Here is a 24,474-nt window from a genome sequence, read left to right on the forward strand (position 1 = left end):
CTCGCCTCCAACACCCAACCAACTGGCCATGGTCAGCAGGCATTGGAGAGAATTGTCGCCCAAACTGCCGAGTGCATTGAAGCTGGAAAGTGGAGCTGCCCATGTGGGAGCTGAGGGTAGTCAGCACAGACAAGAGGACAGTGAAACGCTGTATTTCTGAGGGAGATCAAAGTGCTCTGATGCAGAGCATGCAGGAAAACATGAAGATCAGCAAGAATGAGGGCACTGAGTGCACTTCCCGAGAGTGCTGCAGGTAGGCACAGAGCTTCTTACTGCTTCATTGATGCCCCCAGAGAATTTGCGCTCAGGACTTGGCTACAATTCTGGCAGGAAAGCATTTTTTACATGTAAATCTCATCCCTTTTGATTGGCAGAAACATCTCTTGGCAGCCATTACACTCTCATATCCTATTTCCTTCATGAAAATCCAAATGTCTTGACAAAGGTGTGCAAGTAGAAGAATGGAAATACGCACACCCATGTCCTCGACCAAGAAGCAATTATGCCTCGTAAAGCATATCTCAGAGTGACTGAAGTGCAAACGCTTCAGTCTCTCCAGTGTTGTCTTCCAAATGTGCTGAAGGGCTTCCTCAGGACAGAGGACATACCCATCTCCTTCCACTGCCGCATGGCCCAGCTCTACTCCTCCCAGCTGCTGGGCAGGGACCTACGCTTCCTCTACCCTCTCATGTCCTAAGACCACTGCTAGGCTAGCTACAACCCCTAGTGCTAAGGGCCATCACACATGAGGCTGTGTGTGCCTGGCTAGCGGCAGTGAGACGGCTGCCTGGTTGCCTGCCTCCTCCTCTGCACACAATAGCATCGTAGAACCATAGAATGTATTGGGTTGGAAGGAACCTCTAAAGGCCGTCTAGTCCAACCCCCCTACAATAAGCAGGGACATCTCTAACTAGGTCAGGTTGCTTGGAGCCCCACCAAGCCTGACCTTGAATGTCGCCAGGGATGGGGCTTCCATTACCTCTCTGGGCAACCTGTTCCAGTGATCCACCACTCTCATATTAAAGAACTTTTTCCTAATGTCCAACCTAAATCTACGTTTTTCTAGCTTAAAACTTTTACCCCTTGTCCAATCGCTACAAACCCTTGTGAACAGTTCTTCCCCTGCCTTCTCATAGGCCCCTTTCACATATTGGAAGGTCGCTATAAGGTCCCCCTGGAGCCTTCTCTTCTCCAGGATGAACAACCCAAAGTCTTTCAGCCTGTCTTCATAGGCAAGGGGATCCAGCCCTCTGATCATTTTCGTGGCCCTCCTCTGGACATGCTGCAACAGGTCCATGTCCTTCTTGTGTTGGGGGCCGCAGAGCTGGGCGCAGTATTCCAGATGAGGTCTCACCAAGGCAGAGTAAAGGGGCAGTCACCTCTCTCCATCTGCTGGTCACACTTCTTTCGATGCAGCCCAGGATGTGATTGGCCTTCTGGGCTGCAACTGAGCATTAGTGGCTCGTGTCCAGCTAGTATCCCCAAGTCTTTTTCCACAGGGCTGCTCTCTAGCATGTCTCCTGTATGCCTTTGACACAGCTCCCTAGTGAAAACACAAACACCACCTTCCCCACATTTGGAGTCACAAGGACACCTACAGTCCCACATCTGTCAAATATTGTCACACCCCCTCAGCCCATCCCATAGCCCTGCCTGGAGCCTGGGCCCTCACCCCCAGCACCTGGGTCTCCTCCTCCTCTCTGGCTAGGCAAACACTGAAACATCTGGCTAGGTTCACTAGCAAACAAATGCACGCAATCACCCACACCTCTCACAATCACCCTCACACTCTTGGCTCCCTCAAACATTCCCATGGCTTTGTACAACCACACTGCAGTCCCCACAGTCACTGGTCCTTTGACGGCTCACACATCCACGTGCATCATGGTCCCTCCAGTTGCTGACTTTCCTGATCAGGCACAGGGCTCAAGCGCCCATAATCCTCATAAGCTCTGCCTGACCCACTTCAGAGCCACACCTGCAGTTTCCTAATGACCCATCAACTAGTGGCTGAAGAGCTCTCATCTCCCTGTCTCCCTTGTCACTTACTCAGAGATTGGTGTCATTGTGTGCTTTGTTTATCCCTGTCATTTTTACTGCTTCTTCCCTTTCAAAGGAAAAGGGACTCGATCTGACAACCTTAGTGAACCAGCTGCTCTCACCTTTCACATGCCCTGACAGTGACCTCTGGTGAAGTTCCTCGGGTGTGCGAGTTCCTCAAGACACTGAAAGGCTCCTGACCCCAGAGAAAATTGAGTCTCTTGATTCAAAGTTCTGAGGGGAAACCCCATGTTGAGCTCAGCTTCTGAAGTGTCTCTATGCAACATCTGCAGCAATGCTAAGCTACGGCATTCACTTTTCATGATGCCTGAGATGTTACAAAAGGAAAATAAGGAAGGAAAAGGGAAAGTTTGGTCAAAGGAGAAATCAGTTTCAGATGAAATGTTGGTGCAAGAATGGACCCAGGTCACTGAGAGAAGAGTAAGAGCGGGACATGCAGCTGGGATGCTTCTCCTGCTCACTTACTGCATCTCAGTGGTGTTCCTGAATCTGCTGTGGCAAAGACGGCCAACAGCATCCTGGGCTGCAGTAAGCAGAGCATTGCCAGCAGGACAACGGTCCTGATCCTTCCTCTCTACTCAGTGCTGGTGAGGCCACGTCTGGAGCGCTGGCTCCAGTTCTGGGCTCCCCAGTACAAAAAAGATGTCAGAATGAGCCCAGAAAAATGGTGCAGTGACTGGATCATGATTTTTATGAGGACAGGCTGAGAGGGCTGTCAGTGTTCAGCTTGGGGAAGGGAAGGCTCAAGGCGGGGATCATGGCAATGTGTGTAAATAGCTGATAGGAGGGAATGAAGAAGACAGTCTTCTCAGTAGCACCCACAGACAGCAGAAGAGGCAGTGGGCACCCGTTTAAAAACCCAACCAAACATGGTCCTGGACAACCTGCTCTATCTGACCCAGCTTCAACAGGGACTGCGTGATCTCAATGGTGCATTCCAATCTAACCTATTCTGTGCTTCACTGAAATATGCTCAGATTCTCTCCCTGCTGGGGAGCACAGGCTGGGGAGGCAGAGACCCAATCTTACCACAGCGCCTCTATGTAGTTCCTGGGCAGGATGAACTTAGAGGTGCATGGAAGCTGGGGGGGGGGAGTTGCTACCCAGGGTACATCCTCCTCTTCTTGTACAGTGCTGCACACTGAGGGCATGGATGTGGGCTCAGCATGCAGAGATAGAGAGCGCTGTCCTGGAGCTCCACATCCCCCCAACACAGAAGCACCCAGGAGTCCTCTGCAGATAGCCCAGAGAATCTCTCTGAATCCACGTGAGCTTTGTACTTGCTCACCCGCAGCAGCATCTGAGGGGACTGGTTTGGGAGCTGCTGGTGTTAGTAGATGTAGGGACTGGAATCACTGATGGAGAAATTGCAGTGCAGCATTGTGTTGTGTCCTGCCTGGATGGTCCTTTCCAGAGGGAATTGGAGCACAGAGTCCTTCTGAGCATGACCTGTAAATCCAGAAAGAAATTGCTACACTACTTGCATTGACCCAGCCATCTCCTAATGTTTTCACAATTCCTACACGGGCTTCCATACCCAGTACAGCTGACATCTCCCAGATGATTTTCCATCCCCACCTGCAGCCCCTGCTCCCCCTATGGAAGAGAATCCTGCAGAGTCAAACTCGAATTTCTGCTCCCACCACTGACAGGACAATCTCTTGCCCTGTTCCTCCCTGGCCTGAACCTTGTGTCTCACCAAAATATATCAGTCCCACCAGGGCTGCCAGGAAAATCAGGACCATGTCACACTCTCCCATGCATGGCATGTTCAAAGACCTCACAGAAAGAGGAAGCTGAAGCTTGTAAGTTCACCACTTCTCCTCCCTCTGCCAGCTCAAAGCACTCGGCAAACCTCAGCGCAGAGAGTGGAGTAAAATTCTCTCCCTGCTGCCGCAGACAGGAGTGCTTGGGACTCCACACTGCTGCCACGAGGAGGTTCCATAGAGAGACAAATCAAAGTTGCTGAAGTGCTGAGCCCAAGGCAAGACACCAAATTGAGACCCTTAAAGTGTCTCTCATTTGCAAGAGCCAAGATGAGCTTGCTCAGCACTGGGAGGTTCTTCTCTAGGCAGTCAGGTCACAGCTGGGCTTTTCCAAACTCCCGAAGTTGGAAGGTGCTTGAGCATCCTCTCAGGCAGGCATACCCTGCTGTAGAAGCGCTGCCTCTCAGCTCCAGGTCTTATTGCCAAAGGGGCCTGGGCCACCTGAAAGTTCAGGCAGGAGCCTGAAGGAAGAAATCCAGCAGCCTGCAGTCAGGCAATAGGAGGCTGCAGGCTGCTTAACTGCTTTTTGCTCCTCCTGAAGATCACAACCAGCCCAACCAGGCCCCAGCAAGGCAGTGGTGTCCTTGGTGAACTTCTCCTGCCATCCAGTGCCCAGCCAGAAACAGATGCCTCCATCCATCTCTCACGGGGTTGGAGACAGGTGCCTTTGCAGCCCCCTTGTCCCTCTGTAGTGTCTGAAAGGAGGTAGAATGAGGAACAGCCACAGGTATCAGGAAGCAGGAGTGTGACTCACTCTCCCCACAAATGCCTCCCTTCTCAAATGTCTCCGGAAATAGCAGCTGCTGTAAACATCCCACCCAGAGTCAGACACACCATTTCTCTCTGGCAAGAGGACACAGAACCTTCTTCTTCAAACACATCTACCCATTGCTTCAGGTATCACAGCCAGATCTTTGTCTGGAGAGGAAACTTCCGAGAAGGGTGAGAAGACAGGATAATCTTATAAACTCAGAGGTGTTTCTACCCACAAGGGGATGAGAACTCATGCACTAGAAAAAGATTTTGGGTATTGTGCAAGACATGGGATGTTTAGGAGAAGCAGCAGAAAAAGGGAAAGGGAAGAATCGGGGCAGTTTGCCTGGAGCAAGCATGGGAAGACAGACGGAGACAGGGAGAAGAGAAGCTGATCCAACGTGAACAAGGGGCTAATCCATGTGCTCAACTGGCCATGCCTGTTGCCCTGCCTTGTTTGTTCACGTGTTAGTAGTTCACAGAATCACAGAATGGTAGGTGTTGGAAGGGACGTCTAGAGATCATTTAGTCCATCCTCCCTGCTGGAACAGATTCACCTAGAGCAGGTCACACAGGACTGCACCCAGGCAGGTTTGAATATCTGCAAGGAAGGAGACTCCACAACCTTACTGGGCAGCCTGTTCCAGTGCTCTGTCACCCTTAATGGAAAGAAGTTTATGCTCATGTTGAGGTGGAACTTCCTGTGCTCCAATTTGTGCCTGTTGCACCTTGTCCTGTCACTGGGCACCACTGAAAAGAGCCTGGCCCCGTCCTCTGACACCCACCCTTTAGATATTTATGTGTTGATAAGGTCCCCTCTCAGTCTTCTCTTCTCCAGGCTAAAGAGCCTCAGGTCTCTCAGCCTTTCCTCATAGGAGAGATGCTCCAGTCCCCTAATCATCTTAGTAGCCCTCCACTGGACTCCCCCAGTAGTTCACTGTCCTTCTTGAACTGTAAGGCCCAGAACTGGACACAATACTCCAGGTGTGGCCTCACCAGGGCAGAGTAGAGGGGGAGGATGACCTCCCTCGATCTGCTGGCTCCACTCTTCTTAATGCACCCCAGGATACCATTTCTTGGCCACAAGAGCACATTGCTGGCTCATGGTTAATTTTCTGTCCACCACAACTCCCAGGTCCTTCTCTGCAGAGCTGCTTTCCAGCAGATCGACCCCCAGCCTGTACTGGTGCATGGGGTTGTTCCTCCCTAGGTGCAGGACCCTACACTTGCCCTTATTGAACCTCATTAGGTTCCTCTCTGCCCAGCTCTCCAGCCTGTCCAGGTCTCGCTGAATGGCAGCCCGGCCTTCTGGTGTGTCAGCCACTCCTCCCAGTTTAGTATCATCAGCAAACTTGCTGAGGGTGCACTCTGTGCCTTCATCCAGGTCGTTCATGAATATGTTGAATAAGACCAGACCCAGTAATGACCCCTGGGGAACACCACTAGTCATAGGCCTCCAACTAGACTCAGCACCACTGATTATAACCCTCTGGGCTCTGTCCTTCAGCCAGTTGTTGATCCACCTCACTGTCCACTAGTCTATCTCATACTTCCTAAGCTTGCCTATGAGGATGTGGTGGGAGACAGTGTCAAAAGCTTTGCTAACGTCGAGGTAGACAACATCCACTGCTTTTCTTTCATCCACCCAGCCAGTCGTGCCATCATAGAAAGCTATCAGGTTGGTCAAGCGTGATTTCCCCTTGGTGAATCCATGCTGACTACTCCTGATAATCTTTTCCTCCACTTGTTTAGAGATAACAGCAAGAATGAGCTGTTCCATCACCTTTCCAGGAATGGAGGTGACACTGACTGGCCTGTAGTTCCCCGGATCTTCCTTCTTGCCCTTTTTGAAGACTGGAGTAACACTGGATTTCTTCCAGTCCTCAGGCACCTCTCCTGTCCTCCGTGACCTGACAAAGATGATGGAGAGCGGCTTAGCAATAACATCTGCCAGCTCCTTCATCACTCATGGCTGCATCCCATTGGGGCCCATGGATTTGTGTCCAGTCTGGCTAAGAGATTCCCTAAACCAACCCTCCTCGACCAAGGAGCAGTCTTCCTTCCTCCAAACTTCCCCTCCTGCTTCCAAGGTCTGGGATTCCTGAGGACAAGCCTTAGCAGTAAAGACTGAGACAAAGAAGGCATTCAGAACTCCGCCTTCTCCGTATCTTACGGCACCCACCTCATTCAGTAGGAAGCTGACATTTTCCCTGGTCTTCCTTTTTCTACCGATGTATTTGAAGAATCCCTTCTTATTGTCTTTGATGTCCCCAGTCAGACTTAATTCCGGATAGGCCTTAGCCTTCCTCGTTGCATCCCTGCCTATTCTGATGATATTCTTATATTCCTCCCAAGTGGCCAGTCCCTTTTTCCACATGTTGTAAACTTCCTTCTTCACTTTGAGTGTTTCCAGAAGCTCCTTGCTCTTCCAAGCAGACCTTCTGCCTCCTTTGCTCGACTTCTTCCTCATAGGGATGCATCGGTTTTGGGCTTGGAGGAAGTGGTGTTTGAATAGCAACCAGCTCTCTTGCACCCCCATACCTTCTAGAATCCTAGCCCCTAGGACCCCTCTAAGTAGGTCTCTGAAGTTGCTAAAGTGAGCTCTCTTGAAGTCTAGGGTTGCAATCCTACCGATTGTCCTGCTTCTTCCATGCAGAATCATGAACTCCACCATCTCGTGGTCACTACAGCCAAGGCCACCCCCAATCTTCACATCACTAACCAGTCCATCTTTGTTTGTTACTGTCAGGTCCAGCAGCACACCTCTGCTTGTTCGTTCCTCCACCATCTGAGTCAAAAATTATCAATGTTTTTCAGGAACCCTTTGGGCTGTGGGTGCTTCGCTACGTTGCTTTCCCAGCAAATATCAGGGGGGTTGAAGTTCCCCATGAGGATGAGGGCCTGTGATAGTGGGCCTGCTTCCAGCCATCTGTTACCTGGAAACCAGCTGGAATAGAGAGCAGGACTGATACTTCATTCTGTGCCTTGGAAGCCTCTGACCATGGGCTTTGAACAGCTCTGTCATCTACTCTGAAACACTGAGCTCCCCGGGGATTTTCTGGAGCCCACAGACACTTCTCAGAGGCCTCCTGACAGCTCTCACTTACCTCAGACCTTCAGACACTTAGGGCAAATCAGCAAATCCCTTTCTGATTTATTCATCAAGTCAGAACCTGGCATCTGCTGAGGTCATGGTCAATGTCTTCCATCCAACCTTTTACCCTATCTGCTGGACCTCAGCTCCAAAGGTTCTTTATCCTGTCAAACAGGGTCACAATGTCAACACTGGGGCACTGTGGGGAGTGCTTAAAGGTGCCCAGGACCTCAACATACCCTTCTCCTGTCCATGTGGAACTTGAACTCCTGACTCCATGGGATGACTTTGTAACTCCAGCAGGAACATTTTTGAAAGCTCCATGAAAGCTGTAGCTGGAGGATGCAGGTTTTAATTGCGTATGTGAGCTTCTACAAAGCAACAAAATGTGAAACATCTTCTGGTTGTTATGTCTAAGGAAAGTTTTGCATTAGTAGGTTAGCCCTGGAGTCCCTGTGGCTACAGAGCAGAGGAAAGGCCCTGCTCAGGGTGGTCTTGGCTATCCTGGTGGGGCAGGGGAGAAGCCCGAGAAGAGGCCCTGTATGTTCCCTGTCGGCAGTGGCCGCTTCGTGCGGCAGGAGCGAGGGCTGCCCGGCTGCCCGCGGGCAGGAGGGTCTCTGCTGCCAGCCTCCCTGGGCAGAGCAGAAAGGCGCTGCTCCTCGCCGGGAGCCAGCGGCTGCAATCGCTCCTTGGCGGGCACCGCCGGACACCGCCCCCGCTCCCGTCGCCATTCCTCCCCCTCCACCGCCGCCACCGCTGTCAGGGGGGAATTCTGTCTGCGTGTCGGTGGGAGTGCGGGGGTGACGGGGGGTGAGGGGCGGGAGAAGGTTTGTGGCCGGTGGGCGGCCTCGGAGGCGCGTCGGGGGGACGTGCCGGGGCCGGGGGGCAGGGGCTGGTGGCGGTGCGGCGGTGGGGCGGGAGGAGCGTCCCGGGGGCCGGGGCTGGGCGAGGCGAGGCGGTGCCGGCGGGCGGAGCGGCAGCGCCCCCTGGCGGGACCGCTGGAGCCTCTCCCCCGCTCCCGCCCCCCTCTCCCGGCCCCGCCCGCCGCGGTTCCTGCCCGGCCGCAGCCCCGGCTCCTCTCGCCGTGTCTCCCAGGGCGCAGTAATACACCGCCGCGTCCCCCCGCCGGGGCCGGGCGAGCCACAGGGCGCTGGACCGGCGGTCTGCCGCCACCGACAGCCACCCCGGCGGGTCCGACACCTCTTTGGTCCCTTTGTGACCGAGCGTGATGAATGCGGAGCCTCGGCCCGGCAGCTGGCGGTACCAGTAGATGTAGTCGTTGGTCTTTATGTTGGGGTGTGAGCAGTTGATGCTGATGCCGGTGCCCTCGGTGGTCTCTGCCGACGGCTCCTGCTGCACCTGGGCTCTGCCCACAGCCACTGACGAGGAGAAAAAAAGACAAAACTTCAAAACCTGCTTTCTGCCCTGCCCTGCCTGCTCTTTCCCAGGACAAATCCCTCAGAAGCAGTCAGGAACAAACAGAGACGATAAGGAGAAGAGTTTGCGGAGGATGTCAACATGTGCAGTAGTGGAAGTGTCCATTAACAGTTGGTGGAGAGATGAATGCACGAATGATAAGTGGAAGGGTGGAGTCACTCAAGAAAAGAAGGGGGACAAATGGAAGACAGAAAGAATCAACGGTGAAAGAATGACTGCATGAGTTGTATGGAAAGACACCGAGTAAAAGAAGGAAACAGGGAGGTTTGAACAAAGAACAGTGAAGAGTTTTCTGAGGGAACGCGGGATGGCAGCAGACGGAGGGATGGTCGGGAGGTTGGCTCGGGGGCAGAGGTCCATGAAGAAGCCAGAGAGGGAACGGCAACCTCGAGGGACCTGCGGGGCCCACCCCAGGGTGAGCTCCAGTCCCAACGCAGCCCCCGGCCCGGTCCCCGCCGCCGCCGCCAGCCCCGCGCACCCAGGAGCACCGCGGCCAGCCCCGCCAGCCCTGCGCCCCGCCACCGCCGCATCCCGCCGCTCCGCCGGCCGCGCCCCGCTGCTCCGCCGCCGACACCTCCTCTCCGCCGCCTCCGCTCCTCTCCGCCGCCGCCAGCTCCGCCGCGGGGATCAGCCCAGCGGCGGCGCCGCTCGGGGTCTCGCCGAGCCCTGGCGGGGAGCGGAGTGGAGGCGAGAGCGGGGCTGTTCGGGGCTGCTGCCCGCGGAGGAGGCGGGGCGGGGCTGGGCGGGACGGGACGGGACGGGGGAGCGATGGCTGGGCTCAGCCCTCTGGGCTCACCCTGGCCTGGCCTGCCACGGGGAGCGTCCCCGGGGCCAGAGGGAGCGCTTCTTCTGACGGCCCGGGACTGCCCATGCCTGGGCGTTCCCTGTGGCACCAGGACTACCGTGATGCAATGCGTGGCACAAGGACTTCCCCACAGAAAGCGCGGACCTGGCATGACATCTCCCACCTGCTCCGGAGTCACAGAGATGCACCCTGCATTTGTGGCGTGCAGGGCTGGGAGCTAGGAAGGCAGTGTGGGAAGTCAGCTCCCTGAAATAACCACTATATCAGGGACCTGGGACATGAGGGATGGATTCGAGAAGCATCCGTGCCCCCAGGGAGTGTATAACGTCCCAGGAAGGCCAGGAGGCGACTGGAAGAGTTTCTGCAGACCCCTGAGTCACCCTGTGCTCATCCAGCCTGAAACGCCCTGTCTGGCTGCAGGAGCCCTGCAGGGCCAGAAGGGCCATGATCAAAGGGGAAGGCAGGCAGAGGACAGCTAGCTGGAGAAGGAGGGTGCCTGGGCCAGGATGGACTGTCCTGGGCTCCTTGGCCCTGGCGTGTGGAGGTGACTGCACTTCCCCCTGCAAGTCGCGTCCTGACAGCTCAAATGCTGGATGTGCCCTGACAATTAACAGAGCATCTAACAAGCAGCAGAGCTTCCCAGAGCTTCGTTTCAGCTTAGCACTGTGGTGCTCAGGGAAGCCCAAGGCACAACTGCAGCTCTTCTCCCAGTCCAGGGCACCTTATCTCCTTGTCTCCCTGGTGTGCAAGAGCATGGTGCAGTGACCAGGGCAGTGTGTCAAACAGTGCCAAATGGGCCTTTGCCATCCATCTAGAGGAGTGGATTAGATGACACACGGTGTCTTTGGGATCACTGCCCCCTTGTAACTTTGGGTTGGCATGGGCCATCACATGTAATGGAAGAGTCACCCACTCAAAAAGGTTTTAATTCCCTGAAGGGAGAACGTTTCCTGGATTTCAGGAAACACAAGCTTAGTTTCTCAGAAACGCTTTCTAGAATAAACTGACTTCTTTAGCCTTACAAGGAATAACCTGTCATGCTGAGAGAGGATTTGTTTGGGCCAGGCAACGGGACTTGATGAGATGCATCCCAGAGTCCTGAGGGAACTGGCTGATGTAGTTGCCAAGCCACTCTCCATGACATTTGAAAAGTCACAGCAGTCAGATTAAGTCCCTTGTGACTGGAAAGAGGGAAACATTGCCCCCATTGTTAGAAAGGGTAGAAAGGAGGACCCAGGGAGCAACCAACCTGTCAGCCTCACCTCTATGCCTGGCAAGATCATTGAAGAGATTCTCCTCGAAGATATGTTCAAGCACGTGGAAGACATGGAAGTGATTTGAGACAGCCAACATGACTTCACCTTGCCTGATACCTGACACCTGACACCTTCAAGTCTTGTCTGATCAATCTAGTGCACTTCTGTGATGGAATGACTACATCAGTGGACAAGGGAAGAGCTACGGATGTCGTCTGTGTGAACTTCTGACAGAGTCCTGCACAACATCATTTCCTCTATATTGGAGAGAGAGGGATTTGATGGGTGGACTGTTTGGTGTGGTGGTGGTCAACAACTCAATGTCTGGATAGAGATGGGTGACAAGTGGTGTTCCTCAGGGGTGCGTATTAGGGGCAGTGCTTTTTAATGTCTTCATCAGTGACACTGACAGTGGCATGGAGTGCACTGTCAACAAATCTGATGATGACACCAAGTTGAGTCATGCGGTTGACACACCTGAGGGACAGGATGCCATTCAGAGGGATCTAGACATGTTTGAGAAGTGGGCCCATGTGAACCTCATGAGGTCTAACAAGTGCAAGGTGCTGCACCTGGGTTGGGGCAACCCCCAGTATCCATAGAGGCTGGGGGAGGAAGGGATTGAAAGGAGCCCTGCGGAGAAGGACTTGGTGGTGTGGGTGGATGAAAAGCTGGACATAAGCCGGCAATGTGCACTCGCTGCCCAGAACGCCAAGCGTATCCTGGGCTGCATCCGAAAAAAGCGTGGCCAGCAGGTCCAGGGAGGGGATTCGGCCCCTCTACTCTGCTCTGGTGAGACCCCACGTGGAGTAGTGCATCCAGCTCTGCAGTCCTCAGCACAGGAAAGACATGGAGCTGTTGGAGCAGGTCCAGAGGAGGGTCACAGAAATGATCAGCCTCTGTACAATAGGTACCAGGCTTTGGGTGTGGAAGTCCAGTGAATGAATGATGTAGACAACGGTCCATCTGTGCCAGAGGTGTCACCAAGGTCAGAAAGGCCTACCCCCTGTATCATGACCACCTCCAAGAGGAAGAAAAGACAGGTTATTGTTGTAGGGGACTTCTGAGGGGAGCAGAGGGTCCAATATGCTGGGCAGACCCTCCTCTTAGTGAAGTCTGCTGCCTCCCTGGGGCACAGGTCAAGGACATGACTAGGAAACACCTTAGCCTGATACGGCCTTCAGATTATTTACTGCTCTTTCATGTGGGTGGCAATGAAGCCACAACATGTAGTCCAGGTGTGATCAAAAGAAACTCCAGAGCTTTGGGATGGGTGGTGAGGGAATCTGGGGCACAGGTTATTTTTTCCTCTCTTCTTCCAGTTGTGGGCAGCGACATTGGAAGAACCAGGTGGATGCAGTCTATTAATACATGGCTGCGTGGCTGGTGTCACCGCCACAATTTTGCGTTTTTCAGTAACGGGATAGCCTACATGGCCCCAGGCTTGATGGGGTCGGATGGGATTCACCTTTCTCAAAGGGGGAAGAGGGTCTTTGCTCAGGAGCTTGCAGGGCTCATTGATAGAGCTTTAAACTAGACTGGAAGGAGCATGGAGATAATATTAGGCTTGCCTGTGACAAGCTGTGGGACAACACTCCAAGGTTGGAGGGACAGGGTGCTAGTGAGAGCCCTCAGCCTGTTGCTCTGTGATGTGCTGGGTACACTGCAGCACTCTTGAAATCTTAAGGAGATGAGCCAGGGGCTCCTGAGGTAGTAGGAGCCAACAGGGCAACAGCAGAGAAACACCTCAAAGGAAGTAAGGTGTGTTCCTTTAAGAAGGTGACCCGGGTGGCAACCCAGCTGAAGTGCTTTTACACAAATGCACGCAGCATGGGCAACAAACAGGAGGAGCTGGAAGCCACTGTGCTGCTAGAAAGCTACAACCTGGTTGCTGTTACTGAAACTTGATGGGACGAATCCCATGACTGGAGTGCAGCTAGAAGACTTTTTGAAGGTCCCTTCCAATCCAAACCATTCTATGATTCTCTGAGGGAACATGGGTCACCGGAGAATCTTCCACAAGCAGAGGCACTGTTTGTTCTATCCATTGAGTCTACACCAAATGCCATCTGGAGGGGCAACGGAGGTGTCTGTACAGGAGAGAACAAAATAAAAAAATCATCTGAACATAGCTCTGCAGCTCTGGTGGCCGGGATCTCTTGAAACATCAGCACCTTCCAAAAGTGTAAATTGGGTGAAACCCTTCTGAAAACAGGGGCCTCAGGGTGATTGGCAGAGGAAGCAGGAGCAGGGTTGCCAGAACCTGCTCAGAGGAGGGATGATTGATGCAGCTTCCTGCGCAGAATGAGGAGGAGGAGGAGGACCACCACACATTTGTGTGTCATTGTCAGGAATGCCCAGTGCTTTGCAAAGCTCTGGAGCTCTGTTGTCCAGGTGCCACCTTTACCTGAAAGGGGGTCAAGTTGCCACAAGTTGAGGACCCTCGACCTCAGGACTCAGGGTATCCAGGCTGCACTCACGGGACTCGTGAACAGAGCTCAGCTACTCCTCTGTGCTCCAGCTCCACAGGTTTTCAGAGCTCTTCGTATCCCAGGATAACCTGCTTCTCTCTTCCCCCATCCTCAACTCTCTCATCTGGCGTTTTCTCCCAAGACTCAGAGGAGATGTGGGCATTGGAGCTCAGCAAGGCACTCGAGTCCCAGTTTTTCCCAGTTACCTGGCCCAGGGCATTGGCTGGCAGGTACAGGCCTCCAGAAAAGTGCAGCCTGGAGATCACAGCGCTCCGGACACCAGGCCGCAAATGTTGCCAGCCACAGCCACAGCGCCTTGGCCTTTGTGGAGAACCCAGAAGCTGAGGAAATGACCTCATGGGGACCACACCATGAAGGGGGCCCTTCATCCTTGACCCACAGCTGGTGCCCATCAGAGCAGCATCTGCTGAGCTCACCAGCCAGCAATGGAAAATCCTGACAGAGGCATGTTTTTACACACAGTGGTACACACCTCTCATGGCTGCCCTGTGGCTAACAACAGCAGCAGCTGACTTAGCAATGCAGTAGCTGCTTTCTGAGAAGTTTTCTAACAGACCCATCTGGCTGGCACCTTGCTTCCTGATGCTACACTTGCACTTGCAGGGCATAGCTAGGAGCAAGACTCCTTCCAAGGGAGGGAGATCACAGTTGGCAGAACCTGAATAGAAGCCTTCCAAGCCAGGTGAGGAGCCTTGGAAAATGCCAGCCCTGCTGGCAGGCTCTCAGGGCACAAGGTTTGTCTTCCTGGTGCCTGTGCAGTGCTGGGCACAATCTCTTGCCACCACTCCTGTGGCTCTGGAGACTGCTCCAGTGCTAAAAGCAGATGTGGAGACACGCTCCTCCAGCAGTGCAGCTCCCTGAGCTCTAATGAGCCAGGTTAACTGACAGAGAGCTTGGCTCAGGCAGTTTGAAACCTCCTCCTGATGCCACTTGCTAAATAACCTTAGTTTGGCTCTGGAAGAGAGGGTGTTTCTCTTTCAGACAACTTCATCAGGCCAGCTTCCTTTCTGGTGTCCCAGCCTCAGCAGTTGCAGCTGCAGGCCATCTGGCTCACCCCACACCCAACCCTTTGCTGCTGTGTGAGCATGTCAGGGCAGCACCTCTGCCTGCATTGAAGCTGGAACTGGTCCCAGACCTCCACAACCACCCTACAGAATTCATCAGGGATGGGCTGGATCTTGTCAGACTTTGGCGTTATTTTGGCTTGTTGTGCAGGGAACCCCTGGAGGTGCGGCAACAGGGATGGTCTCTAGCTTTGACTTTGTCTCTCATGGACGGGCTTTGCACGTGAACAGGCTGAATGTCCAAACAAGGCCCTGCAGCTTGGAACCTAATACACCTTCTCTCTTTGCTTTAATTAGAACACAATCAGTTGAACTCATTCTGTCCAGCCCACAAGAGCCTTAAAAGGCCCCTGCTTCTATAAATCCACCAGGGATGGCTGGTGCCTGATCTACCTTCTTAGCATTGGGCTTTCAAGGACTTGCCTAAGGTTGTCAGGGGCACAGAGGCAGAGAGCTGGCTGGTGGAGTCCTGGTTCTCAGAATGTGGGGGGAGGCTGTGCTTCCTCATGTGCACATGCATCTGTGTGTGCCTGAGGGTGTATTTGTGCCTCTGTGTTTGCATTTGGGTGTGCATTTGCAAGTGCACATGTGAGTGATTGTCTACCAGTGTGTGTGTGTGAACAAGTGCATTTCTGAATGTGTCTGTGCATGTGTTTGTGTATGTACACGTATTTGCAGGTGAGCAAGTAAGTGTGTGTGCATGTATGTAGGCATATGTGTGTGCAGACAAGCACATATATATCTGTACACAAACTTGCATATGTATCCACATGCAAGTGTGAGTGTGCAAGTGCATATAAGCACGTGCAGACAAGTATGTGATGACACATCTCGGGGGTGGATGTGTGTGTCTGTGTGCATGGGCAGAGTTTCCTGTGTAATTGGGTGTGTATGCACATGTGTTTTTATGTTTGTTGACAAGTTGCAGAATCATACAATCAGAATCTCTTGAGTTGGAAGGACCCTTAAGGATCATCGAGTCCAACTCCCTGCTCCTTGCCGAAAAATAAATCATATGACTCAAGAACATTGTCCAGATGCTCTTTGAACTCTGATAGATTTGGTGCTGTGACCCCTTCCCTGGAGAGCCTGTTCCAGTGACCAATCACCCTCTCAGTGGAGAACCTTTTCCTAGTGTTCTATCCAAACTTCCCTGATGCAGCTTCTTGCCATTTCTATGCGTACTATCACTGGTCAGCAGAAAGAGGAGATCAGCTCCTCACCCTCTGCTACCCTCCTTGGGGAAGTTGTAGACTGTGATGACATCCCCCCTCAGCCTTCTCTTCTCCAGGTTGAACAAACAAAGTGACCTCAGCCACTCCTCGTAAGTCTTGCCCTCAAGACCTTTTACCATCTTGATCACCCTCCTCTGGATACACTCTAATACTTTGCTGTCCTTGTGTTGAGGCACTCAAAACTGCACACAGTACTTGCAGTGGGGCAGCACCAGTGCCGTGTAGAGTAGGACAACCACCTCCTTCAACTGGCTAGTTATGCTGTGCTCGATGCACCCCAGGACATGGCTGGGCCTTTTTGATGCCAGGGCACACTGTTGACTCATGTTCAACTTCCCATCAACCCAACCCCCCACATCTCTTTCCAAAGGGCTCCTCTCCAGCCTCTTGTCCCCCAGTTTTTACGTATAACCAGGATTACCCCATCCCGCGTGGAGAATCTGGCACTTGCTCTTGTTACATCTCATACGGTTGGTGATTGCCCAGCTCTCTGGTCTATCCAGATCTTGCTGCAAGGCCTCTCTACCCTCGAGGGAGTCCACGGCTCCTCCTAGTTTAGTATTGCCAGCAAACTTATTAAATGTACATTCTATTGCTGTGTCCAGATCACTTATGAAAACATTGAAGAGAACTGGCCCTAAAACTGAGCTCTGGGGACCCCTGGAACATGGACTGAGCATTGTTGGAAAGCAGAGAGTGGAATAATTGTGGGGACTTTCTGCTGCTATAATTGTGGTGAAGAGAGGAGGGGTAGAGTGTATGCAAATTGTCCACCTTTGTTGGTGCTGTGATGATGTTCTTTTCATTTTTGTGTGAGGCATTCTTTTTGTTGATGTAAGTGAAGTCTGTGAACATTGTAGATTGTGTGATGAATGTATTCATTAATGATAATCCTTAAATAGGTGATTCACAGAGGCGAGAGATAGACTGTATTTGGTTTATGGGGCAAGATTTTGGTAGCAAGGGGGCTGCAGGCATGGCTTCTGTGAGAAGATGCCAAAAGATGCCACCCCATGTCAGAGCGAATTCCAGCCGGATCTAAGATGGACCCGTCACTGACCAAAGCTGAGCCAATCAGTGTGGCGGTAGCGACTCTATGATAATAAATTTAAGAAGGGAAAAACACTGTTACACTGCAACAGCAGCCAGAAGAGGGGAGTGAGAATATTTGAGAGAACAACCCTACTGACACCAAGGTCAGTGAGGAAGGAGGGAGCCAGGTGCCAGAGCAGAAATTCCCCTGTAGGCCGTGTTGAAGACCATGGTGATATGGATTGTCTCCCTGCAGCCTATGGCCATCCGTAGTGGAGCAAATATCCACTGTGCAGCCTGTGGAAAAACCCAATCCACAGCAAGTGGATGTGTCCTGAAGGAAGCTGTGACCCCATGGGGAGTCCACAATGGAGCAGGCTCCTGGCAAAACCTGTGGCCTCATGAAGAGGAGCCCATCCTGGAGCAGGTTTTCTGTTAGAACCTGTGGACACACGGAGACCCACAATGGAGCAGTCTGTTCCTGAAGGACTGCACCCCACGGAAAGGACCCATGCTGGAGCAGTTTGTGAAGAGCTGCAGCCCATAGGAAGGATGTATTTTGAAGAGGTTCATGAAAGACTGTCTCCCATGGGAGGGGCACCACGCTGGAGCAGGGAAGAGCATGAGGAGGAAAGAGTGCCAGAAAAAATGTGTTATGAGCTGACCACATATTCCCTGTTCCCCTGTGCACTTGTGGGGAGGGAGTCAGAGAATTCAGAAGTGAAGTTGAGCCTGTGAATAAGTGAGGGGTGGGGGGAAGGTGATTTTAATTTGTTCTTGTTTCTCATCATCCTAATCTCTTCTAAATTGACAATAAATTAAATTAATTTCCCCACGTAGACTCTGTTTAGCCCGTGATGGTAATGGCTGAGTGATCTCCCTGTCCTTATCTTGAAACATGAGCCTTTCATCTTATTTTCTCTCCCAGTCCAGTTGGTGGAGGGAAAGTGATAGAGTGGCTTGGTAAATATCGGACAGCAAGCCAAGGTCAACCCAGCCCCAACAGGCCGTGATCAATCTGGCCCAGAATCACAGTAGCAATGGTCAACAACCTTCTTTGTGCAGACAGGACACTGCAACAGCAGAGCCACCTGGGAGAAGGTGACCACAAAGCCCACTGTCCACACTCCTAGCACTGGCAAGAAGTAGATTTTCTTCATCATGATAGCATTTTTCACCGAGCAGTTTGCATATGGTGACATAATGATTAAAAGACATAGCTGAGAGGATCAGGAACTGAGTCTTATCCAGGAAGAAATAGGAAAATGAAAGCAAGAAACACAAATGTTACTCCTGGTGAGACAAAGAATGTCTCCAGCATCTAGGGAACAATGGTGGTGGCACAGCAGTTCTCCAAGAAGGAGAAATACATTGGGATCCTCAGGAGCTGCTCACTCCTCACAGTGACAAGGAGGAGGCTACTCCCACTATGATTAGGAGACACATGGAGAAGACAATGACAAGCAGGGCCACGAGCCACCTGGGCAGGTCACCCTGCTTGACTCTGTGTTTCCTTCAGGACAATGTACTGCCCTGTATGGAAAAGCTCTCTCAAGTCCAGGAGGCAGCTACCCAGGCAAGAGGAGGAACCAAAGTTGTGCTGGGGTAAAGCCTTTGTGTTTGTTGGTGTCAGAAGAATAAGATCAATCACTGCTGCAAGGCAAAGTAACCACTTTACCCCAGATGAAAGTGTGGCCCAGCCAGGGCTGAGGAGCTGGTGGTAGACCCCAGTAAAGAGCACTTGGCAGAGCTCTGACAAACATTTCTGGTTTATTGGAATGGACCTTTTCCTTGTAAGGGCTGATGCCCTTTGCAGCTGATTCTATGTCTGGTAATTCCTGGGTGCATTGGGTTTTAATTGCCCCTTTCCTAATTGCCTACTTTGAATGTCCAGGGAGACTGTTAGTGGCAACAACAGCCTTGGCTGTAGATCTTAGTGCATGTCCCTGGAAAGGGAAAAACCACTGGGAATCTGTGCCCCCTGTGATACATTTCTGAACCAATGCTGGCAGGCCTTTACAGACAGGCCAGGGGATGACACGTTACCCAGAATGCTCTGAGGCTGTTCTGGGGAAGCAAGAGAACCTTGTGGAAAACATCCTCCCTGCCTTGCACAGACCATCTCACTCTCCATACGTCACGCTGACCAAGCGTGGCTGTTGGCTGTCTTCAGGAGCACAGCTCTGCATCAGCCATCAATGTAAAGAGGTGCTGAGCCCAGACACTGACTCCAAGGGGGATCTGGTGATGCCAGTGCCAGTGGGTCAGGCGAAAAATTTCTGAGTATTTCTGTGCATGTGATTGTGTACACGCACCATTTTGCAGGTGAGCAAGTGTGTGTGTGGGCATGTATGTGTCTCAAGACAGGACAAACCCAGCTGCTGTTGGGAAGGATGGATGAGCCTCCTGTTCTTAATTGGTGTCAAGATGAACAAATTGCTCCTATGTAAATGCAATAGCTCACATATGTGCAGCTTGTACTTTACCAGACAACAGAGCTTTCCATGAACACTTACAGCACTGACCATAAGAAAACTGCGCTTTCATGTAGTGTGGTACGGGACTATTTAAGACCCTGTCTACATAAACGAATGTCTGGAAGGGACAGGAAATATTACATCATGGATAGCAGAGTTTCCTCAAGCCTGAGGATATCCAAACATCACATAGAAGGCGGTTTGTGAGAGGGAGGAAACTTGATGAGCACAGCCTCGTTTCTCATGCGCAGCCTCGGCATCTGCAGAGAAGGGGAAATTCAAATTAAAACTGCTCAGCAGAGGTAATTTGTGACGAAGGGATGATCTGACATGGAGGGCAAGAAGGCCCAACTTCACAAGGGGTTAGACGATCTGGAAGCAGAGATGCCAGAGACAGAAGGACACCTTGTAAGGGAGTGAAGTGTCCTCAGTTGGTGAGATAAGAAACAGCCCCATTACTGTCTTGCAGCCATGCCGGAATGGGAGTGCTCGGGAGGCACCTTTGGGCAGGAGAGCTGGGTTGGGGGATGGACTCATGGCCGGGCTAAGGTGCCCCATGACACAGCTCACAGGATTGTTGCTGATGCAAGTGTATACAAGGGATCTGTTTATGCTGCAACTCTGCAGATCCCTTGTAGAACCACTTATGGTGGCAGGATTCTGCCCAATGCCTTGTTCAGTAGTGATCTTTTTTGTTCAGTATTGAAGCACAAATATTTGTTTAATTTGCCTTAAGGGGTGACATAAAATTTCCCCTACAGCAGCCTGCTGCAAGTCTGGCTTATCCCAGACACAGTCAGGTACGGCTACGGGAGCTCATCCCTACAACACCGCTCCCTGTGCTGGGGATGATCAAGTTCCCCTCCGAAACCCAGAGGAGACTGCAGCCCAGGGGATGGTAAGGCTTCCTTTATACTTCGCTTATCTCTTTTGTACTTACTTATCTCTTTGCTTATTGGTTATGAACAGGGAGAGCACCTGGGCCTTTGACAACCGGGGATGTTCTGTGTAGTTTGCTCTGCCCCTCAGGCACAGGCTTTACACTTGGACTGGCTGAAGATCTGGAGAAAGCCTGGTGGCTTGACTCAAATCCAGCTGAATTCTTCACTTATTGAAGACAGCAAGCAAGCCCTGTAGGGGCCTCTGGGTAGGGGTGGCCAGGGCTTGACGTACCAAACTAGTCATGGGCTTGCAGGAATTTACTAACAGTGAGTCTGAGGGGCTGAGAGCAAGCCCCTGGCACCCTGGTTCCCAGCAGGCTGTGCCCTACAGTCAGGGTCAGTGTCTCAGAGCCACTGACACTGGCCTCTTTCAGAAAGACGATCTTGCCCTACAGATGCATGGGTGCACAGGGGAAGAAGCACTGCCAGGGGAGAGCTGAGGGCCCTTTCCCTCAAGGTCACCCTTGCACCACACACACCTGCCCTCCCTCCCCTGGGTTGTTGCACAGCCAAGGAACCTGCCTGCACCAGGGTGTCTTGCACAGCACAGAGGTACAAGGCACTGTCAGAGACCTCGACTTCCTCCAGCTGCAGGACGCTGTATTTCCCCGTGGTGTTCAGCAACGTGGTGAGACGGCCGCTCGGCTTGGAGCCAGCTACTGCCTGATATGAGACCAGCTGGGGAGCTTGGCCTTTCCTCTGCTGGTACCAACACAAGCCATAAAAGTTGGTGGTCTGGTATGTGCAGGTGGTCTGGAAGGTGTCTCCCTGCTTCACTGTGACTTGTGCTTCTTGCTGGGTGATGGTGGTCTGCCCCATGGTGCCTGGAAGAAGCAAAGGTCAGCAGCTGTGCAGGGAATGGCTCTGGGAATCTAATCAGGAAAGCATGCAAAATCTAGGCAAAGAAGTCTCCCTGTCCCTTACATGCAGAAAATTCCTGAGGCCTGAGGGGGTTAGCCAGGTGGAGTAGTTTTGGGCAGGAGCTCAGAACTCTCAACCCACCATGGACCCTGAGGAGAGCTGTGCTGTGTCCCTGCTCCTCCTCCCTGCTCCTCTCCTGCTGCCCAGAGGACCAGCAAACAGCCTGTTATGGTGATAATTTCATGCTGGGACCAGCACCTTTCAGGCAGGTTGAGGGGCCTTGGGTTCCTATGGAAAAAGATTCACCATGTCACCTCTGAAGGCTCCTAGCTTCCTGAGTCAACAGACGGCCGAGCTGAATATTCAAAAGAAGCAGCCTCGGCTGTGCTGACAACCAGGAGAAAACTGGTGGCCATGGCAGCCAACAAAGAGGCACAGCCCAGGGCATGTTTAGTGTCCCTGTGTCAGCTTTCACAGTACCTGCTAATTCACATTGGAAACGGAGAGATGTGGGACACAGCAGAGAAAGCTGATATATCCTATGGTGACAGCAGGTGGATCAAAAGAGAGACAGAGAGAGATGGATTGAAGGGAAGGGAAAAGATGGAGAAGGGGTATGAGGCATCTCTTCTATCTCTTCTCCTTTCCAACGGTGAGAGCGTCTTGAGACGATGTGTGCAAAATCACAAAATTGAGGTGATATTTCCAGGTGTTTTCCTGTTGTTCAAGAGAATTTCCCCACATGGTCCTGATAAGGCAGTGAAGATCTTCCTGGGGGGAAGAAGAAACAAGTATTGACTGAAAAGCCTGGACTTACCCAGCAGTTGCCCCAGAAAGACAGACAGGATGAGGTATTGGAGGTGCATGCTGAGACCAACTTGCCTGTTTGTTGAGAGTCAGAAAAGCACCTCCCAGCCTCAAGATCACAGAGCTGCAGGAAATGACTCTGTTGGGGGAGGAAAGGAAGAAGCAGAGAAGAGAAGAGAAGTGATCTCTTCTTCCTGTGCCTGAAGTGCTCCTTATGGCTTTCTCCCTCCTCCAGCACCAACCCCTGTGGCTCCTTCAGCCAACGGCATTCTCAACATTTCCACAACTGGGGGCCCTGCATACTCTGTACACATGAACTGGAAGATGAAGATTTCTTCATTTCTACTCAGGGGAGAAACTGAGCCATCGTCCTCAATGTGCAACCATCCTTGCTGACTGTAGGGGCACTTCCCTGGGAGTCTCTCCTCCCTTGATGCTTCTGTCTGCACTTGCAAGATGTCCTGGACAATGTCCACACAGTTCCTGAATGCCTTAAGGATGGAGACTCCACAACCTCTCTGGGCATCCTATGCCAGTTCCTCACCCTCACAGTGAAAAGGGGGTTCCTGATGTTCGAACAGAACCTTCTGAGATTCACTTTGTTCTCATTGCCTCTTGTCCTGTTGTCCTGTCACTGGGCATCATGGAGAAGAGCATAGCTCAGCCTTCTTCACACGCTGCCTTCAGATATGTGTACACAGGGATGAGATCTCCCCTAGAACTTCTCTGTTTTTCTGTGCTGAACAGTCCCAGCTCTTTCAGCCTATCATTATATGAGAGTTGCTCCATTCTCTTCATCATCCAGAGTGTCCTTCACCTGACTGTCTCCAGTAGGCCTGTGTCATATATTTCCCTAGTGAAAACACACATGCCCTCACCCTCTGCAGTCACAAGCAAACTCACATTTGTGCACCCTTCATATGTCAGCATAGGCCCTCAGCCTGTCTCATAGCCCCGCCTGGAAACCTGGGCCCTCACCTCCAGCACCTGGGTCTCCTCCTCCTTATCTCTGGCTAGGCCAGCCTGATGGTCACTAGCAAACAGATGCATGCAATCACTCACTCTTCTCACAGTCACCCTCACACTCTTGGATCCCTCAAACATTCCCATGGCTTCATAATATCGACTCTGTCTAACATCCATGTGCTGGCCCTGGGCTCCCTTATCCACCTCTGCCTCAGACTTTAGGTATGAATTTGCCTCCCACTCACTGCCCAGGCAAGATGGAAATGTGCTACCAAATATCACATACACACCCATGCAAAGTGCAATTTGAATTCACAAAACAAAAGGAGAAACCCACTGCAGTCCCTACAATCACTGGTCCTTTGGCTGGTCACATGTCCATGTGCATTGTGGTCCCTCCAGTTGCTGACTTTCCTCATCAGGCACAGGGCTCATCCCAACAAGTGCACTGAGCAGCCCCTGCTCAGGTGCAGGAACCTCCTTTTATCCTTCCTCCTCTCTATTGCCTCCCCTTGCTCCTCCCCACTCCTCACATTCTCCCCACCTTTGACCCTTCCCCTAAGCAAGCCTTAAGCAGTGCTGCCAGAACCCCCCTCAAACACCCATAATCCTCTTAAACGCAGCCTGACCCACTTCAGAGCCACACCTGCAGTTTCCTAATGAGCCATCAATTAGTGGCTGAAGAGCTCTGGTCTCCCTCCTTGTCTCCCTTGTCACTTACTCCAAGATTGGTGTCTTTGTGTGCTTTCTTTATCACTTTCCCTTTCACTTGTTCTTCCCTTTCAAAGGAAAAGGGACTTAATCTGACAGCCTTAGTGACCCAGATGTTCTCATCTTCTACATGCCCTGACAATGACCTCTGCTGAAGTTCCTCAGATATGCACGTTACTCAAGACAGTGAAAGGTTCCTGACCCTTGGGTCTCTTGAGTCCAGGCTCTGGGGGGAAACCCCATGTTGAGCTCAGCCTCTGAAGTGTCTCCCTGCAACACCTGCAGCAATGCTAGGCTATGGCATTCACTTGTCAGGATGCCTGAGAAGTTACAAGAATGAAGGAAAGGGAAAGTTTGGCCAAAGGAGCAAGCAGTTTCAGATGTAAGGTGAGTGTGAAAAAGCACTGAGGTCACTTGAAATGTCATTCTGCAAGGAGTTAGTTTGCACCCTCATGTTCCAACTTATTTATTTTTTCCCCTCTCAGGTGTCCTGCATTTCTTGCAAGCTCCTGAATCCACCCTCAGAGAAGTCTGAATACAGCTGAGGATGAGGACACACTTGAGTTCAACCTCAAGATAGGATCCAAACCATAGATTTCTTATCCATCCAGGTGGGAATGGGGCTTCTCATCCATCTCCCAGTGCCCCATACAGACAGTTTTCTTTGGGGGTCAGAGACTGAGCGTGCTTTGTCACCTCAGAAGCCCTCACTGCAT

The 24,474-nt window shown here is 52.1% G+C and overlaps 2 protein-coding genes across 2 annotated transcripts; both read right to left on the reverse strand.

Annotated features, from left to right (window-relative positions):
• Positions 1–8,173: 8,173 nt before the first annotated feature.
• On the reverse strand, positions 8,174–9,641 carry LOC147413655 (uncharacterized). Its single transcript, XM_086478161.1, has 3 exons — positions 9,590–9,641; positions 8,697–9,053; positions 8,174–8,430 (listed from the first exon to the last, which is right to left on the reverse strand). Exons 1-3 carry the CDS (start codon positions 9,639–9,641, stop codon positions 8,174–8,176), a joined length of 666 nt encoding a protein of 221 aa, XP_086334287.1.
• A 6,723-nt stretch (positions 9,642–16,364) lies between these two features.
• Positions 16,365–22,140, reverse strand: LOC147413656 (immunoglobulin kappa light chain-like). Its single transcript, XM_086478162.1, has 4 exons — positions 22,092–22,140; positions 20,936–21,237; positions 18,877–18,941; positions 16,365–16,623 (listed from the first exon to the last, which is right to left on the reverse strand). Exons 1-4 carry the CDS (start codon positions 22,138–22,140, stop codon positions 16,365–16,367), a joined length of 675 nt encoding a protein of 224 aa, XP_086334288.1.
• Positions 22,141–24,474: the final 2,334 nt, after the last annotated feature.

Source organism: Leptosomus discolor, chromosome 25, assembly GCF_034619465.1.
Source record: "Leptosomus discolor isolate bLepDis1 chromosome 25, bLepDis1.hap2, whole genome shotgun sequence".
NCBI lineage: Eukaryota > Metazoa > Chordata > Aves > Leptosomiformes > Leptosomidae > Leptosomus > Leptosomus discolor.

What these genes read in the sequence shown, in the direction of transcription:
- LOC147413655 (XM_086478161.1), bottom strand. Translation starts at nt 9,641, where the DNA reads ATGCGGCGGTGGCGGGGCGCAGGGCTGGCGGGGCTGGCCGCGGTGCTC. An exon ending in GCTGGCCGCGGTGCTCCTGG is followed by an intron (nt 9,054 to 9,589) that starts GTGCGCGGGGCT and finishes TCTCCTCGTCAG; the next exon opens with TGGCTGTGGGCAGAGCCCAG. An exon ending in GGCGGGGCCGGGAGAGGGGG is followed by an intron (nt 8,431 to 8,696) that starts GCGGGAGCGGGG and finishes CCCCCCTGACAG; the next exon opens with CGGTGGCGGCGGTGGAGGGG.
- LOC147413656 (XM_086478162.1), bottom strand. Translation starts at nt 22,140, where the DNA reads ATGCACCTCCAATACCTCATCCTGTCTGTCTTTCTGGGGCAACTGCTG. An exon ending in CTTTCTGGGGCAACTGCTGG is followed by an intron (nt 21,238 to 22,091) that starts GTAAGTCCAGGC and finishes TGCTTCTTCCAG; the next exon opens with GCACCATGGGGCAGACCACC. An exon ending in TGCAAGACACCCTGGTGCAG is followed by an intron (nt 18,942 to 20,935) that starts GCAGGTTCCTTG and finishes TTCCCTTTCCAG; the next exon opens with GGACATGCACTAAGATCTAC.